General features: G+C 43.4%; 1 protein-coding gene across 3 annotated transcripts in view; it reads left to right on the forward strand.

The window, feature by feature from the left end:
* The window catches only part of sipa1l3 (signal-induced proliferation-associated 1 like 3), a 58654-nt gene that overhangs the window by 29057 nt on the left and 11097 nt on the right, over positions 1-18500 (forward strand). For all 3 annotated transcript variants that reach the window (XM_035621646.2, XM_047335841.1, XM_047335842.1), the window contains 11 exons: positions 1984-2703; positions 3269-4253; positions 6988-7118; positions 9643-9831; positions 10356-10530; positions 11507-11610; positions 13304-13461; positions 13562-14144; positions 15148-15246; positions 15345-15520; positions 18121-18372. In XM_035621646.2, the coding sequence (XP_035477539.2) occupies positions 2200-2703; positions 3269-4253; positions 6988-7118; positions 9643-9831; positions 10356-10530; positions 11507-11610; positions 13304-13461; positions 13562-14144; positions 15148-15246; positions 15345-15520; positions 18121-18372 (3356 nt within the window). In that variant the 5' untranslated portion in view covers positions 1984-2199. The remainder of the gene's footprint in view (positions 1-1983; positions 2704-3268; positions 4254-6987; positions 7119-9642; positions 9832-10355; positions 10531-11506; positions 11611-13303; positions 13462-13561; positions 14145-15147; positions 15247-15344; positions 15521-18120; positions 18373-18500) is intronic.

The raw sequence follows: 18500 nt of genomic DNA on the forward strand, positions 1-18500 counted from the left end.
ACACATAATGAAACCATTCTGCAGGTAGCTCTGGCAGCTGGGGCTGGCTAATCTAGGATTGGGCCTGATAGTGGATCACAGGAAAGCTCTCCGGATGAGAAGAGACTCTGTCAGAAAGCATGAACAGAGCGGTAGCCTTTAGATGTAGAATGCCTGTGGATCTCCATGAACAAAGACATGATACATTGGCGCGGCCGTATGATGATCTGGGGATTTCTTTTTTCCTGTGAATGAGTTTTGTTGATGTTGCGTGAATGAGTAATGCAGTCATGGGGTCATAAATTAATTCAGAAAAGACATTGCATATCATAAAAGATGACGTTGTGTATCATATAACACACACAAACCACTTTGAAATGCTTTGAACCAATGAAAAGCTCAACTTTATGCAAATTGGACTTCATACAAGATATTTGCTCAAAAGTCGACATTTGTAGGATGCACAAGAACGGAGGCACCTGAAGAGAAACCAGCACAGATTAGTTTTCATGGAAAAATTGTGTTGTGCGCATTCTGCAGGGGGTTAGACTTACTGGAAATAGTCAAATATTTAGCTCCTCTCTTTACACAAGTAAAGCTTAGTTCTTAAACCACTGTGTGTATCAGTGGTGAAAAAGAGTGCCTGAATTTTAATGTGGTTAGATGTCAGTCCAAATGATGTGTAAGTGTGAGTGTGTGGGGGTTCCAGCCGCTTCTCTCTGATTCATCATGGAAAAGAGCTTTACAGTTGTGAAATTTAAAAAGGTCAATGTCGATCTGAACAAAAGCCGATGAGGAAACTGCTTCATTGTCGATTGTTGAATTAAATGTCATGGTTGAATTGTAATATACAATCCAAATAGATCCAGAAACATTGAGATTTCATGAGGGTTGTGTTAAGTGAAATATGAAGGTATAGTTAATAGGGGAAAAGGTGGATCTGGAATTTTGGATTCAAGGAGAGACTTGTATATAAAGGAACTTTAATCCAGGAACAGAGAGCTAAATGGAGAATGAGATTAGACAGAAACTGGAAAGTAGTAGCACTACTTACAGATAAAATGAATGGATTGAGCATGTTTATATTTTAGACATTCATGCTGAAGTCTCATTCAGAATATCCACCCCATTTTGTCGGTTTTGCATTTTGAGCTTGATAGGTTTATTTTATTAAGGGTATCAAATTGTTATATAATATGTTTTGATTCCAGCTGCAGGCTGTTGGGAGACATTATGAACCTTTAAACTAAAGGTGAAATTGTTCTGACTGTGGATTGTCCTGCACAAGACTTTCTTCTGCAGAACTTCATTTAGCTCCCTCAAACTTGTTTAACATTCACCACTGCTCACAACAGTAACAGAAGTAGAAGCTCATTGTGCTATAATGGACATTGCTAAGTGTGAGGATTGAACAGAAATTGATCTGACAGTGTAACAGAGCCTGGTCTATTTTGGCCTATCACAGGTATATTGGAGCCTAGAAAAACTTTTTCACAGACCATTATACTTAAAAGATGCTTTTGGTTATTTTGAAATGGTGAAAATTCGTAAACAGATTTAATATCAGACAAAGAGAAAACATGCTTCCGTGTCGCAGCCACGTGGAGATCAGTGTCATCATGACGAAAAAAACAGTCACTAGCAAAGACAAGTCATCACCACAGCACTCATGTCCTGTGGGTAGATGAGTGGTTGTGTGTGCATGCACATGCACTTGAAGGCACAGAGCGTGTGATAATAATGTCCCTTGTCAGCCTCCTGAAGATTAACCTCAATGGGAGAAATCCTGCGTCACATCCCTCACCTTATTTTCTCTCCCTCTCTGGCTCAGCCTCATGCATCGGACTTGCTCTTCTGATTTCAGAGCTCAGTTTTTGTTTGTAGAAATGTGTTTCAAATCAAATTTGTTTTGGTTTTATTTATTTATTTATATATTTTGTGGCGATTGTCTGAAACGGATTTGTTGGAATGATTATTTTTCCCATGTTTTTTTTCTTTTCACAGATAGGAAATAATCAAAGGAAGAGAACCGGTGCTGACCCAGTCTGGTCCATCATGGACCAGTGAAATCTTTTCGGGCCTGTCAGTTGAAAGCAATGTTTTTGGGAGCTGGAGGTCGTAGAGTGTGTGTGGGGCCCCTCCTCTCCCTCCCCCCTAGCACCCCTCCTGACATGGGATGCCAGGCCCCTGCCCCCCGGCCCTGAGCTCTGCTGGGGAGCCATGAACAACTACAGAGACAGAGGGGTCACTTGCACCTCTTCGGACCTTCTGGATGATGGAGGAGGAGGAGGAGGAGGAGGAGGAGGGTTTCCCCAGCACAATCCATTTCGTAATATGCCCAATGGCCACCCGGCCCTCGCCCCCACAGACCCGGCCATCCAGCCACGCATGTCTGTGCCCAAAATGGGTGTTCGGGCGCGGATCGCAGAGTGGCCTCCGCGTCGTGCACAGTCCCGGGAGTCGCTGCTCGAGAATGGGCACCTGGGCAGCAATCACTATGGAGATGACTGCTCCACTTCAGTTTCATCATCAATTTTGTTATCTGACGTCGGGTTGGTGCGGGGAGGAGTCACCAGGTTGCCACGGCGACGGTCTAGGGAAGTAGACTTTCGAGTGGGAGGGTTTGGAGGTGAGAGAGGTTCACCTTTGAGCCTAAGAGTGTTCCCACCATTAAGACAGCGCTCCAACAGTGAAGTGACGCTCAGCGAACAGGATGAGAATGAGGTAAGCCTTAAATCTTCCCTGAGGTCTCTTTCACGCATGTAGTTTGATTTATTTGATCCGAACTATGCAAAATATGATACCGGGCTGCCTTTTCAAGATCAGTATGTGTTCTCTTGATTGGTCTGTTTTGGTGACTGTCATCCTCCTTTATCAGTGCTACGTCGACCCAGAGAGGAAACTCAAATGGTTGACAGCAAGTCATATGTTTATGTTGTCACAAAAAGCTCACTAAGAATGACCTTTTTTAGTTAAGACTTGTAATATTTACGCTGCTCATACAGATCATTTCTTTGGAATCTACTACCAGAAAATGCTGTGGTTTAGCTCGACAAATGAACCACAACATTGTTCGTTTTGAAGCTCACCTTTTCAGACAATCTTTGTCTCTTTGTTTGGACCTCACTAGAGTTTGATTGACAGCCTTAACATCAGTCCAAACAAGCTGAACCAAATGTGCAAATGCACCAGAGTTTGATTAAAATTAACCAAACAGGTTGGCTGAAGAAGTACCTAACTTTATATTTGTCATCTGTGACTAAAAAATGTCTCCACTTTCTGCTCCAAGGTGGAGGTTCGTGGAGGTTGCGGGATGGGGAACCTGTTCAGAGAGTACGGCAGCACCTCCTCCATCGACATCCAGGGCATTCCTGAGCAGAGCTTTTTTGACATGCTCAGCCAGTTCCACCAGGAGAGGCCTGACCAGCGCAGCTCAGCACCCGTACGGCTCGGGGAGCTGCTGCGTGCTCCAGACTTGCCACAGTCCGCTCCTCTTCCCTCTGCTCCCTCACCTGGGCCCACAGCCGGAGACGACAGAGGGACAGGAAAGAGGGATGGAGCTGAGAGAGTGAGGAAGAAAAGTGGAGGCACAGAGTCGTCACTGGGCACCTCCTCTTTGTTCAGGAAACTTCGAAGTTCTAGCAGGGGGGAGCTGGATGGAGGGAAAGGAGAAAGTAGTGAAGACGGAGGGCGGGGTTCAACTGATGCCTCCTATAAACAGTGGGTGTGTCCCAAGAGCTTTGTCCACTTTGACGCTCAGAGCGTCCTGTTTGACCTCCACGAGGCGGCGTCTCAGCGCGTCTATGTCACCCAGAGGAGGAACACTGCCACGGGGGCATCAGCAGCTTCAGTGTCCCTGTCCATATCCAGGTCCTCTGCTCCTAGTGTGAACGACCCCGTTTACTCAAGCATTGAAGACCTGACCCTGAGTCTCGACCCTGCCTCCACAACCCCCTCCCTCAACCTGGACCCTCTGGACGTCCCTCCCGGTGCCCACAGCTCGAGTCCACTGCTCCTCTGCTGCCCACACTTCCTCAATGAGACCGGGGGCCACGGGGAGCGCAACATCAGCTTCCTCAGCTCGTCCGCAGAGCGAGGAGGAGACGCAGGAGGAGACGGAGGAAGGGGATGGCTGAGGAGGAGCAACGCTAGTGTCTCAGTGCTGGAGGTGCCTATTGAACAGCAGGTTACAAGACTGGACAGACTAAAACTGTACAGCATCGAACATGTAGACCTGGGAGCCAGGTACTACAGAGACTACTTCCATGGAAAAGGTAATACTAAGTCACACACACACACAAACACACACACACACACACACGACTTATCAGTCAGTATTGATTAATTGTATCCAAATAGGCGACAACAAACTATTTCTATCATTATCAGTACTTGTCAGTACTATTGATTAATTGTTTAGTCTATAATTGAAATAATTATTTTAGTTTAAAATAATGTCAAAATAATAAAAAATGAGTCAAAGGTGAGATCTCTTATGTTCTTTGTTAGAAATAATGATAATAACAATTTATATAGCATTTTCAACGATGCTCCCACAATGCTTTAAAGAGGAAAAACAGATCAAATCAAATAGAAGTTAATAACCATAATAATAAAATATATATCATTAATCATACATTGTCCAACAAAACCCTCAAAGATTGATGCAATCAGGATCCAGCTTCTTTGTTGAATGGTTATTACATTTTATAAGCTGAATGATGGATTAGTTCATTGATCAAATAACCAGTCGATAGCCAACTGTGAATCAGACGTAGCGTGGATGTCGTTTGTCCAGCCGGTGTCTCCCTAGTGTCACTCTTCACATGTCATCGTGAGTCTGTTAATAGCCAGCTGGGCCTGAGCAGAGCGGCCAAACTGGCAACGCTCCCAGAGTTCTTATTCCACATGTACCTGCTGCTGCACTGTTGGCAAACTCTGAGCTGATGATACTCAACCTGCCTTTCTGCACGATCACCACAGTACCACTTAACATTGTCAACAAGTGTCAGAAGTAACAGAAAAGAAGTGTGTACGTGTGTGTGTGTACACGTGAGTGAGTGAAACGGGCCTGAAGCCAAACAGATAAAGGTTATAGTTCCAAAAATATGCTGAACGCTAGTGGGCGCGTGCATGCGTGGGGTTGATGTGATGTGCCCTGTGTGCATGTCAGAAAAGCTTCATTAAAATAACTGACATTTTCACCACGGGACATAGCACTGAGGAAAAGCAGGCCTGACTCTCTTACCGTGTATGTCGTCCTGGTTAATTCCAGTCAGTGGGGTGAGGAAGAGGAAGAAGACTCATAAAGCGAGTTTCCTCTTTCGAATCCCTTGCTGCCTTTGGTGCTGGCATTAGATCGGCTTAGCTTAAGAGCTTTAGAGGAGTACGTGCAAGATGCTTGTGAAGTGCGTTGATAGTGTCTCAGCCTCTTAATGGATGAGTACGTTGTTATACCAACACGGCTACTGAGCCAACAAAATGTTACCACCACATTTTGTCCATTTCCTGGATTTACAAGACTGAGGGCATATTTGTTCCTTCATAGTTTATCCAGGCTGTTGGCAAAGATAAATTCAAATGATCAAATTGCATTTTTTTTTTTTTTTAAATGATTCCTCTAAACACCGTCCAGCATCTTGTGTGTGAGAGTCTCACCTTTCTGTAGCAGCAATTATCATTTTCTGTGATTTATTCTTGTTTCAGCTGAATCGATTTTGTTAATTACCTGAGTATTGATCACTGGATAACATGTCATTATGTCAGCCCTGTCCTTGACTTCATGTCCCTCCTCTAACAGTCGGACAACACATATTGTTGTATTTTTTGTACTTTTTCATCTCTGCTTTAATGTCGGGTTGTGAACCTCAATGCGTTTGTTACTGGTGCTCATGGGCTCGTAGCTGTAATAACAGAAACTACTGAAATCTGTGGTTGAATATTTGCCGATTCAAAACATATATTTCCATTTAAAGACTGAATTTTATTTGGCTTAGTTTTTGTAAAGCTGCATGTGATTCAGTGCCATGATAAACATTTGAAACGTATTTTTTTAAATTTAAAAAATGTTGAATAACATGTTTCTCAAAGTAAAGAGTCAAAGAATATTAGGATTCATTGTTTGGTCTATGAAAGGCCATCATAGTTTACCATAGTCATATTTACGAACAGCAGTTTAGATTCATAAAAATATGAAGGTCTCTATTTAGTAACTAAATAATCAGATTTGAGGAACAGGAGAAGTTTTGCACATTTTCTTACAGAAATAACAAGGGCTACAACTATCAACAATTTATCATTATCATTATAATGAATTTATCATAATGATTTTCTTAATTCATTGTTCAGTCTATAAATAAGTGTGAAAAATGCAGGTCACAATTTACCAGAGCCCACATTACATATTTAAATGTCTGCATCAAAAAGATGCAGTTTACTATCACAGAAAATAAAAGGAAAGATGTGAATCTTCGCTTTTTAGAAGCTAAAAGCATCTATTATCGGAATTATTGCAGATTAATTTTCTGTTGCTCTTCAGCTCTAAAAAAAAAAAAAAAGAAGGTAATTTTTGTGTCTAAGAACTGCTAATATTTAAGTATTACATCAGCACTAGTATCAATAAAATTCAAAATTTACTCAGCCTTCATTTTTATGCCTCCTTGTTGGCAACAGCCGTGTGCGCAGGTGTCCTTTTTCCTCCAATCTCGTCAAAGTAATATCTCAGGAAGACAGGAAAATAGAATTTCCTAAAATTTGGCACAAATGTCCACTTGGACTCAAAGATGAGTCTGGACAAAAACATGGTTATAAGCTGAAACTTGACTGGTTGACAGAGGCATTCAACCACAAGGTTTTAATTCTAATTCTGTTTATAAAACCCACAACCCATCCCCTGTCGTTTATCATATACCCCACCATACATATATGGCCCATGTTTAGACATACATGAATTAATTAAGATTTTGACCTCAGCACAGACTCTAACCGTGTTCTCTTTTCCTTCGTCAGAGCACTCAGACTACTTTGGGACAGATGATAAGATGGGTCCTGTGGCTGTGAGCATACGCAGGGAGAAACTGGAAGATACCAAAGACCTGAAAGACCAGTACTTGTACCGCCTCGTCGTCAGGACAAGCGAGGTAAGCACAATCGGCTGTTTGTGAGTGATGCCGCTGTAATAAGTCGGAGTGTGAACGCTCAACTTAACTCCTTACCTAATTTCATTTTACCCAGCCTCTCCACCTGTGACTCTTCTCACCCTCTCGGCTCTGATTAAAAACTTCACCCCCACCCTCCTCACCCCCTCTTCGTTCCTCAGTGGAAAATTCCACCTGCCCAGTTTCAGCATATTAAAGACAAACCAAACACTGGCTGCTCTCAGAGGCAGCGCACCCAAGGACTTTGCCACCGTGATGGAACATATACTGACGTATTTAATTTGTCTGCTGATGATTATGGAGAATTAATCAAGATTCTGACTGAGTTTTGTTCAAAGAGATTTTCTGCTTCCAAAGCATCAAACTTAGTTTTCTCTTATTTTTTCATGGCCGTGTTTGGTATTTGAGTTCATCATTTGATCACAGACACAATTAGAAGAATATAATTATGTTGTTTAGGGCTGCAAAAAATGCTGATTTACATCATTGATTCATGTGTTTGTTGTTGGACATCTTGGTCGCAGAGGTCTCACCTCTATCTTTGTTTAATCTGCTCAAGATGTTTTATAAAAACACCTGTCTGGCATTGCCAATGTCACTCGGACAAACAGAAGAGTTTGGTTAAGTTCATTGTGTTAATGTGGTCTTTGTCTGAGTGTGTTTCTGTCGAGGTGTTGTTTTTAGCTGGATTACATGGCTGCCTGGCCACATCACTTAGCTCTGGTACAACAATGGAGCCCCTCTGCCATCTAAGTACACAGAGCTGAGCTAACAGACACCACCAGTTCCCACAGAAATAAGAGATTGATTGCAGACCTTTCTTTCCCACTCAAGCCACAGCCTCTCTCACATATCCTCCCCTCTGTCATCGAATTCTGTGCAGCTGCGATGATACAGCAAGGTGGAGCGATGTTCCTTTTTCTCTCTCCTTCCGTCATTCACACACACACACACACACACACACACTCTCTCTCTCTCTCTGCTGTCGCACAGAATCAGAGGATTTGAAATGACTGCTTCATAACTTCTACTGTGTGTCAATCAGGTTCAACTGTCTCTCCTGCCCCTGACAGCTCCAGAGACTGCCATGCATTTTTTATAAACCTGTGTGTGTGTGTGTGTGTGTGTGTGTGTGTGTGTGTGTGTGTGTGTGTGTGTGTGTGTGTGTGTGTGTGTGTGTGTGTGTGTGTGTGTGTGTGTGTGTGTGTGTGTGTGTGTGTGTGTGTGTGTGTGTGTGTGTGTGTGTGTGTGTGTGTGTGTGTGTGTGTGTGTGTGTGTGTGTGTGTGTGTGTCTGTCTGTCTGTCTGTCTGTCTGTCTGTCTGTCTGTCTGTCTGTCTGTCTGTCTGTCTGTCTGTCTGTCTGTCTGTCTGTCTGTCTGTCTGTCTGTCTGTCTGTCTGTCTGTCTGTCTGTCTGTCTGTCTGTCTGTCTGTCTGTCTGTCTGTCTGTCTGTCTGTCTGTCTGTCTGTCTGTCTGTCTGTCTGTCTGTCTGTCTGTCTGTCTGTCTGTCTGTCTGTCTGTCTGTCTGTCTGTCTGTCTGTCTGTCTGTCTGTCTGTCTGTCTGTCTGTCTGTCTGTCTGTCTGTCTGTCTGTCTGTCTGTCTGTCTGTCTGTCTGTCTGTGTGTGTGTGTGTGTGTGTGTGTGTGTGTGTGTGTGCGCGCGCGCATACTATCTAAGGTTATTGTGGTCTCACTGTTGAAGCAGGTCAATTTCCCCTCACCAGGGAGCAGCACTCTGTGGCAGCACAATGCTGAGCAGAATATTAAAACACAATAGTGCTGGACTTAAAACCCCTCCACAAAGAGTACTTTGTGTGTGCGTGCATGCGTGCGTGTAACATTGTAGCTCCAGAGCAGCAGGTCACTGTTATGAGTTGTGACACTATCTAATTATCAGCTGAGCCTGACCCTTGACCAGGATCAATACAACCAGTAACATTATCACATACAGTCATGTACGTGTAGATATTAAACAAGATTCAAAGATCAGCATCTCTGAACTTGAAGTGGAAAAAATCCTAAATCAAGAGTATAAAGAGTTTCCCATGTAAGTAGGGACTTAGTGTGGTGCCCAGCCACAATTACTGATTTTTGATTACACAATTACCCAAACTGAGCCTGAACGTTTGTAGAACAGATCATTTTGATGTCTGTGTGCTGCATGTAATTATTTTCATTTCAAAAAAATCTACTTTAAAAAACACCTGACTTTATTGTTTTTAACAAGAAAGGCACTGACAAAGCTCTAAAAAAGTGGGACAGTACAAAATGTGAAAATTATAACCAGACCAGCCATGGTTATTCAATTAGTCAATAGATGACCGACAGAAAATTAACTGACAACTGTTTTGCTAATTGATTGTTAGTTGTTATCTCTTTTTCTAGCAACAATGCCAAAGATTCTCTGGTTAAAGCTGTAAAAAATGTACTTTGCAGTTGCAGTTTGCAGAAAATGAATTAATCTTTAATATTCCAGTTTTACATCTGTTGTTGTTTCTCTACATTCAGTTGGTGACCCTGCGAGGCTCCATCTTAGAAGATGCGGTGGCGTCTACGGGGAAACACGGCACGGTGCGAGGTCTGCCACTCAAAGAGGTCCTGGAGCAGGTCGTCCCAGAGCTCAACGTGTCCTGTTTGAGACTGGCGCTCAACACACCCAAAGTCACAGAGCAGCTCCTCAAGCTGGACGAACAGGGGGTGAGTTGCGTGTCTGTGCCTGTGTTTGCGTCTTATTTTTGTGCTTGTGCAACAAAGGCAGCAGTTGGACTGTTAATCCCAGCAACAGCGATGCCTCCATTCAAATTCTGAATTCGCACAACTCAGAAAGTTTACCTGCCTGTCAGGCAGATGCAAACGACTGCGAAGCAAACCGTCTACCTGATTTAGTGGCGGAGAAAAGTACAAAATTGGGCTGAGGGCGGTGAAAGCTGTGTGAAGCGGGGCGTGGTGTGTTTGAGCATGAGTGCATGACCATTGAAACTTTAATGTTTAACCATGTTATCTCACCTTTTATCTAATGAGGCTGACATGCGAGCTGGAGGTGTTTTGCCAGCAGCAGGCTTTTTGTTGTCTGTGCAGGTGGTTTAAACAACAATGAAACTGTCCTCTCATTGTGTGCGTGTGCGTGATATACATTGAATGTGATATTTCAGCTGTTTCTATTTGGTTTGTGTGAGGGTGCTTGTAATGTTGGTGTTATCTCCCCTCACTCTGCCCTGTAGTTGAGTCAGAAGCACAAGGTGGGTGTTCTGCTGTGCCGTGCAGGCCAGAGCACAGAGGAAGAGATGTACAACAACGAGGAGGCGTCATCCGCCTTCTCTGCCTTCCTGGAGCTGCTCGGGGAGCAGGTGCTTCTCAAAGGATTCGCCAAATACGCCGCACAGCTCGACACAAAGAGTGAGAGCCGTTTTCTGACACGCATCTCTTTATGTAAATGTGATGGCAGTTTCACATGTCGGTGAAAGTCGTGGTTGCTGACCTGGTGACATTTTCCTGACACTGAACATCACTTGATGTCCAAATTAAATGATGACCGGCCAGAGCAGCGCCAAGGAAAGCATGCACGTCTTGTTTGCCTTTATTAATATCACCACAAAAATGTATCACGGAATTGTCTATAAAATCAGTTTAAGAAAATATGAAATGCTCTGAATAAGCAGTTTTAAGTCGCCATGGAGATTATTTTTAGCAGATCAATCCATGAAAATTTGTTTTTTTTTCCTCCTCCTCAAACCAAACAGCTCCTACTGTAACAATAATATCACTCCCTATTTATGTTCAATGAGGAAATGGATCATAAATCTACTAGGAAATTCACTAGTGTGAAGCAAGAACAAGTATTTACATCATCAATACCAGAACACATTTTTATAACCTTTACCACATCCATACTTTTCATTATAAAATGTCTTTTTACTACTAAAACGATCGACGTCCGGACAAACATTTTAGCTTTGTATCAGTAATCATCTCCGTCCATAATAACACACCTGAAAACTCATATCACATGAACATTCATTTACACTAGGCATGTGTGTGTCGGTGTAAACAGAAAGCAAATTGTCTACTCTGCAGTCGGTTGCTTAGTTCCATACTAAAACACTCCCATGGAGTTGTACTATGGATGTGGCCTGATGCAGCCCGTGGGAAAACAAGAAACTCACAGCTCTTCACACTGTCCTGTAATGCTCCTGTCAGCTGTGAGACATGAAACAACAAGATAGGCCCAAGTTTCATAACCCAGGGAAAAGCAAAGTGTCCGTTTGCGAGAACCTCGTCATCCCTGTGACAGTGAATCCACACAGTGTGTATCTGCAGTTGAAAACTTCTGGCGTGAAAATATAAAATATCTTTCTCTTCCTCCTTCCTCCAGCCGACTCTACGGGCACCCACTCCCTGTACACCACCTACCAGGGTTACGAGGTCATGTTCCACGTGTCCACCATGCTGCCCTACATGCCCAGCAACCCACAGCAGGTAAGAGCTTCCTCTGCCTGAAAACAGCAGCATCACCTGAGTCTGTGTGCTGTGTTGCAGGTCAAACACGGGCGTGTTCGGCTGAAAATGCCTCCACGACTTCCCTTTGTCTCCCAAAGCCTTTCAAAGTGGTTGTTAATTAAAGCCTCTGCTGTTTGCTCTGGGTCATAAACCACAGCAGGAATTCCTGAAGTGGAAACTTGTGACTTGTGTTGCCTTCTTCATTTGGAGTCTCTTTCCTCTTTTTATAGTCTTTATCCTCTGTGTCTTGGCTTCTGTCTCCTACTCACTGGCTCTTTCGTTTTCCCTCTCTCTCTCTCTCTCTCTCTTTCTCACTCTCTCTCTCTTTCTCTAACTGGATCCGGGCTGGGTGGGGTTCAGTAGTGAGTCGCTCCTTTATTTCCTCCCTCTTTTCTTTTAACTTCATCTGCCTTCCTACATGTTCTCCTTGGGCACGCTCTCCTGAGTGTTTGCAGCGTGGGCCATGTGTGAGTGACCTGTGTGTAAGATTACATTATGTGTGTGGGTGAGTATTTTTAATAGTTTGCATAAGTGTTTTGCGTGAGAGGCTCACAGGGATGAATATGTGCTCAGACAGGCCCTGTGGGTGCTCAGGATTAGTACACACACTTTGCAACGGGGTCTGCTAATCGGTGTAGAGCAGTGTAGAGGCTTATTTGTTCTTTTTCAAACACTTCAAACTGTCACAAACTGAAAACCATACTTTAATGAGTGTACTGAACTGAATTTTATAGGAAACAAGTGTGTTTCACAGTTACATCATCTTATTAAACATCTTGTTTAAATAATGTACAAAGAAATGAGAGGTTGCAGCTTTTAATTGAGCATGTTTTTTTGAACAGTTAATATTAATGTCAACTTTAAAATTATACATTTCATTGATAGCACAATAACTCCATCCAGAGGTTGAGAGACTGTAGCAGCAAAGACAGTCACATGCTCAAATGAACCTCTAGGTGGCAGCATCTGACATTAAAAACAACCTGCCGTGGATTAACAGCATTTATCTGGAATGAAGGGGAAACATAGACAGTATGAGGAATCTTTAAATCAGGGGTACAATAAATCTAGAATATAGGACCAATGATTTTGAGTATTCCTTATTTTGTTGTATTTAGAATGATCTTGTTGTAGAAGATGTTGACAGAAGATCCCAAATGTAAAATAAACCTAATTTATTTTTATCCAAATGATAAAATTCTAACAATTATTGTGTACGTTAGTCAACGCTCCATCAAGCACATTAATCAGACTGCAGCCAAAGTGCGAGTGGAGGATGCGAGTGTTGCACCATGCTGGAGAATCTGTATCTGTGGCCAAACAGTGGGCTGGATTACATAATTGGTACTTTCACACTTCTCTCTGCAGTTGAAGAGAGGATTGGCAAGCACAGTCCACAGACACAGCCTGCGGACTGTGTGCCATGTTTCCTACACGATCACATAGACGGACAGACCAGCATGCAATCGGACACAAATAGCTCACACAGAATCCGAAAAACAAATTACATAAAGAGCTTTTGTTTGGTGTCTAGCAGTGAGCGTCTCAATCTCTTGTTTCGCTTGTCAGACTTTTTGTCATTTACTGAGTCAGTTGAGTCAGCGCCAATTATGTCATTTATTAATTTGCCTCTTTTCCTTTCCTCTCCTCTCCTCTCTCCTCTCCTCCTCAGCTCCTGAGGAAGAGGCACATAGGGAACGACATTGTCACCATAATCTTTCAGGAGCCGGGAGCATTGCCTTTTACCCCTCAGAATATCCGTTCACACTTCCAGCACGTCTTCGTTATTGTGCGTGTACACAACCCCTGCTCTGATAACACGTGTTACAGGTAAACGATTACAACTGAACAAGCGCATGTTCATGTAATAAGATCGTAAAAAATCAGTTTCTAACACTTAAGATTTTTTCTGTCTCCTGTTTTATTTCAGTGTTGCTGTGACAAGGATGAAGGATGTGCCCCCGTTTGGCCCATCCATTCCCAGTGGCGTCACCTTCCGTGACGCGGAAACCTTTCGGAACTTCCTTCTAGCCAAAGTTATCAATGCGGAAAATGCCGCACACAAGTCGGAGAAGTTCCACACCATGGCGACACGAACGCGGCAGGAGTACCTGCGTGACCTGGCTGAGAACTACGTCAGCGGGACGCCGCTCGACTCAGCTGGCAAGCTTAACAACCTCATCTCCCTCGCATCCAAAAAACGCGAGCGCTCGAAAGCCAGAGACGGAGCAGAGCTGGGAGCTGCGGGGGCCGTCGCCTGGAGGGTCCAGGCTCAGGACTTTAGCGGAGGTGGGACGGAGCTGCCCTGTGCCTTGGGTTTGTCGGCTGAATACGTCCTCCTCATAGACTGTTCCACCAAAGAGGTGGTGTTTAACTGTTTCTGTGCGGATGTGATTGGCTGGACACCGGAGCGACTGGCGCTGAAGATCTTTTACGGCAGAGGAGACCACATCGCTGTGCGGGTGCTGGAGGGCTGTGCGCAGGACATCAGGGAAGTGGTGCAGAGGTTAAAGGTGAGATTTTAGCGCTTGTTCAAGTTTTGGAGAAGATGGTAAGCAGAAAATATTTATCTCTGTGGGCAGCTTGTGTTATATGTGGGGACATGAAGTTGGAGCTTAAATTTGCCCTGTACAGTTTTCCTACAAAAAAAAATAAAAAAATGCTCACGCATCTGCATGTGCCTATTTATGATTCTGTAAAGTACAAACAAAGTGGAAGTCTACTTCTAAAAAAATTGCTCTATTAAAGTGACAAATATCCACAGAAATCCTTAAGAACTAAGAGATAAAGACTCAAACTTCAACCCCACAGTGCAAACGTTTTTCTTCAAATCACTTAAAGGCCTTAATTATATGTTGTCAGGTCACTGTGATTAATAGCTTGTGATTATTTCAGTTTTATCTTGAAACTCATTGGAACTGTTTTCATTTCAAGACTGGTTACAATGTTAGCTATGTTATATCTGCTTTGAAGTATTGGGCTTGGGGGATTTCCACTGTGGGTATTGTTTTTCATTTCCTGAAAGCTGTAAAATCAAAGTCTTAGGGAAAACAACATTAACATGGCAGAGATGACAACTACATGAAGGATGGGGTTCCTTTTGAAAAACAGTTTTGTTTTTTTGTAAATTAAATAATCTTCAAAACTCCAGTCATATTAAATGCTCCTGGGCATTATATAATAATTATGTACTCGATGCAGCGATGTAATGCAATTTTTCAATGAAGCTGTACGCCGGCTGATGAACAGTATTTCATATTGTGATAATCCCTGAAAAATGTGATGAATTAAATGCTGGGAAAAGGAGATTTCCTGGACTCCAGTGAGCTTTGAGTTAATCCAACAGAAAACAAAATATCAAAAAAGTAGTTAATCTCTCTGAATATATCAAATACAGACAGATTGGAGACTGATAAAATGATTGATATAGTTTCAGGTGATGTTGCCTCTTACTGTTTATTACAGATGTAAGAACAACTCGTTTAAAGTATTTGATCTTTCCCTCTCTTTGTTCAGTCATTGACAGTTGGATGTGAGACGGTGGATATGACTCTGAGGAGAAACGGACTGGGACAACTAGGCTTCCATGTTCGCCTGGACGGCACTGTGGCTGAGGTACCATCAGATGACCATCTTTCACACCAATACTCATTTGTGATGAATCTATGCTGTACCGAACGGTTTTGTTTGAAGACTTTGGTTTTCTCATGCAGGTGGAGGAATACGGCTTCGCCTGGCAGGCGGGACTGAGGCAGGGCAGCCGGTTGGTGGAGATCTGCAAGGTGGCCGCGGTGACGCTGACTCACGAACAGATGATCGACCTGCTCAGGACGTCGGTCACGGTCAAAGTGGTGATCATCCCTCCGTATGAAGAGGGGGGGCCTCGCAGGTGCGTTAAAGTCTGAATGTTCTAATTTCTTCAAAGCTGAACTAATACGAGTGAGTCAGATGCAGATGTTCGGGGAGAGGGAGGGCGCCAGGCGTTAGCAGGCATTAGTGGAAGAACAACAGCCAGCAGGAGTGAGTACAGGATGCTTTCACAACATACAAAGGCATGGGTGAGATAGTGGCCAGACTCCAATGTTCTGAGAGGATTCTGTGTGGGAGTGTGTGAAAAGAGGAAGCGAGCAAACAGAGAGAAAGAACCAAGTGTAGTTCAAGAGGAAACCGGCGAAAAGGGGGCACAGATGCAAAAAAGAAAGACGTATTTATTGAATTAACAAATCTGCCGTTCTTTGGCAGATTTCTCGTCTAGATTTTCTCATCATCTTGTCTCCTTTCTTCTCCTCCCACCGTCTATTTATTTCCCTCTCCGCTCTCACCGTTCTCATCTTCTCACCCAACCTCTCATCTGTTCGTAAGACCTTGACTGAGACAGAATAACGAGGCCTTGAGACTCTGAAGTGGTGTTGGAGAACAGAACAGAGGTGAAGAAATAACCACAACGTGCGTGTGTGTGTATGATGGAGAACTCCTAAATACAGTAATTGTGGCTGGATGTGTGATCGCATAGTGGTTAGATTTCTTTAATGTTAGCGGGCACCTTAATTGCACCAAGTTAAATCCCTCTGACACACAAATGCGGTTGCACACGCGCGCACACACACACACACACACATACACACACACACACACACACTAATGTGGCATTGGAGCAGCTGATAATTAGAGTCTTGCATTTCACTCTTCCCCCCTTCCCCTCCCTTCTCTCTCTGACTCGTTTGTCGTTGTGTGCCAAGCAAGCAGATTGCATGAGATTAAGGCCTGGAATCTGCGATAGGAAAAAAAAAAGAAAAGAGAGACCATGAAAAATAAATAAATAAATGAGTGGAAGTGATTAATTAAAAATGCATGCCCTATGCGAATGAAAAGGGCGGCAACGAGGGAGGGTTGGAGAGAGAGAGTTAACAGCAGGGCTGAGTGTATTGAGTTGAGCGCTTTGTGGAGACGACATGTCTCAACACTACGGAGAGTAAGCAAGTGGGTGGAAGAGAGAAAGAGAGAGAGAAAGAGAGAGAGACGGGAGTTGTAAGTGTCCTTTCTTGCCGTTCTCGCTCTGCTGTGCAATGCAAGATGGATGGATACAGTGGAGAAGAGGTGTGATAGATGTCAAGGGTGTGTTTGACCATCTGTGTGTGAGTGTGTGTCTCGGGGAGCCCCAGCTGTGTCACCTCAGCCGGTGTGATGGAAGACACACTGCATGTCAACAGATGTAGGCTCTGCTCGCTCTAAGGTTCGTTCTGTTTCTGTGTGTGTTAGTGTGTGCGCGTGTACGCAATCAGAGCATGTACTACTATTATGTGAGTCTATGAATGTTGATTCACTGCATTATTCTTTGATTGATTAAAATGTCCATTTTAAAATGTAACTGTTTAATAGACAAATGTCATCAGCTGGGATTCATAGTGTTTTCTACAGACTCAAGTTGATGTGTGACATCTTTGTCATATACATTTGGAGTGAAGTTTTTGAGGTGTCGTAGAATAAATGATTAATTGTTTGATTGAATAATGCTGAATAATTGATAATATTTCATTCATTCTCAGCCTCTGTCGCCCTCCCCTCACCTCTTTCTCCCTCTTCCTTCATCTTAAATACATCATCTATGCATATTTGATGTCTCCTGCCCTCCTGTAATAGGCTTAGTGAATGCAATAGTAATGATGTGTAGAAGATTCGGGGCATGAGGCTACTATGAGAACGAGAACATCTTTAGTTGAGTGTTGTTTTGTGTCCTGAGCTGATAGAAAAAGATGACCAATCTTCCAGCTGGGAGCTCTCTGTGATTTCATAATTGATGAGAATAAATGCCAGCGTATCTTCATTCGTGGGCTGTTTTCCTTTCATGATGGTTTTAATTTTGGAGCTGTTTTATTTTGATTTAAGAATCATTGTTTCGTACTGTTTTTAAGAGAGAAAAACACTCTAACTGAACTTGAATTTTAATTGCAGTGACTGTGACCTTGTGCAGGCATATATATGAATCTTCTGTTTATACTAAGACCTTGAGTGAGAATCTCTTTGATGAGATTAGAGTGCTATCACTTTGTGCGTGCGCACACACACACCCACACACACGCAAACACATTTGACCTCAGTCTCACAGTAGGCAAGATGGAGTCCTGACGTGCCAATAATAAGTTTCATTTCCTCTCTCTCTCTCTCCCAACGACGGTGTCAGGGGAGCTCATTAGTGAGCTCTGTTACCTGTCGGCTGTGTGTTTGAGCATCCACTAAGTGTTTTATGAGAGGATGATAATGTGCAGTCATTCTGAGGAAATGTATTGAGAGGTCTTTATTTGCTGAAGCCACAGTTCTGGTTCAGATGTAGTCCTCTTCACAGAGGAGGCTGCTGCTGCTGATCACTGCTTTTTAATGACCCACAACCGAGGATCAAACACTAGGAAGAAGACAAAGTGGGTGTTTTGGTGGTGGTGACATTTAAGAGTCAAGCTTTTGATTGAATTGTGCTGGATGTCTTATGTTCAGGGGCTGCACAGAGGAGTACGAGATGAAGACCATGGAGCAGAAGTCAGAACCTGAGCCTCTGGCGGCAGGCTACCGACCATCCCCTCGTCCGACATGGCGATGGGACAGCCCACCTATTCCTCCAGGACTCCACAGTGCCCCCAACCCGCAACGCTGGCCCCTCATGGGCCCCCCGCCTCCGCCACTGCCCCGCTCACACAAGGCCCTAATGTCTGTTCCATACAGAGACCCCCAGCATGTCAACTCCAAGAGGTGAGACGCAGGCATGTTGTACATGCATAGATAATCTTAGAAAAAATATAATGAGGAAAATAAATGTAGCACAAGTATAACAATTAAAGTGCAAAACAAATAAATAAAGGTACATGATACTACTATAC

The sequence above is a fragment of the Scophthalmus maximus genome, chromosome 11, assembly GCF_022379125.1.
Source record: "Scophthalmus maximus strain ysfricsl-2021 chromosome 11, ASM2237912v1, whole genome shotgun sequence".
Classification (NCBI taxonomy): domain Eukaryota; kingdom Metazoa; phylum Chordata; class Actinopteri; order Pleuronectiformes; family Scophthalmidae; genus Scophthalmus; species Scophthalmus maximus.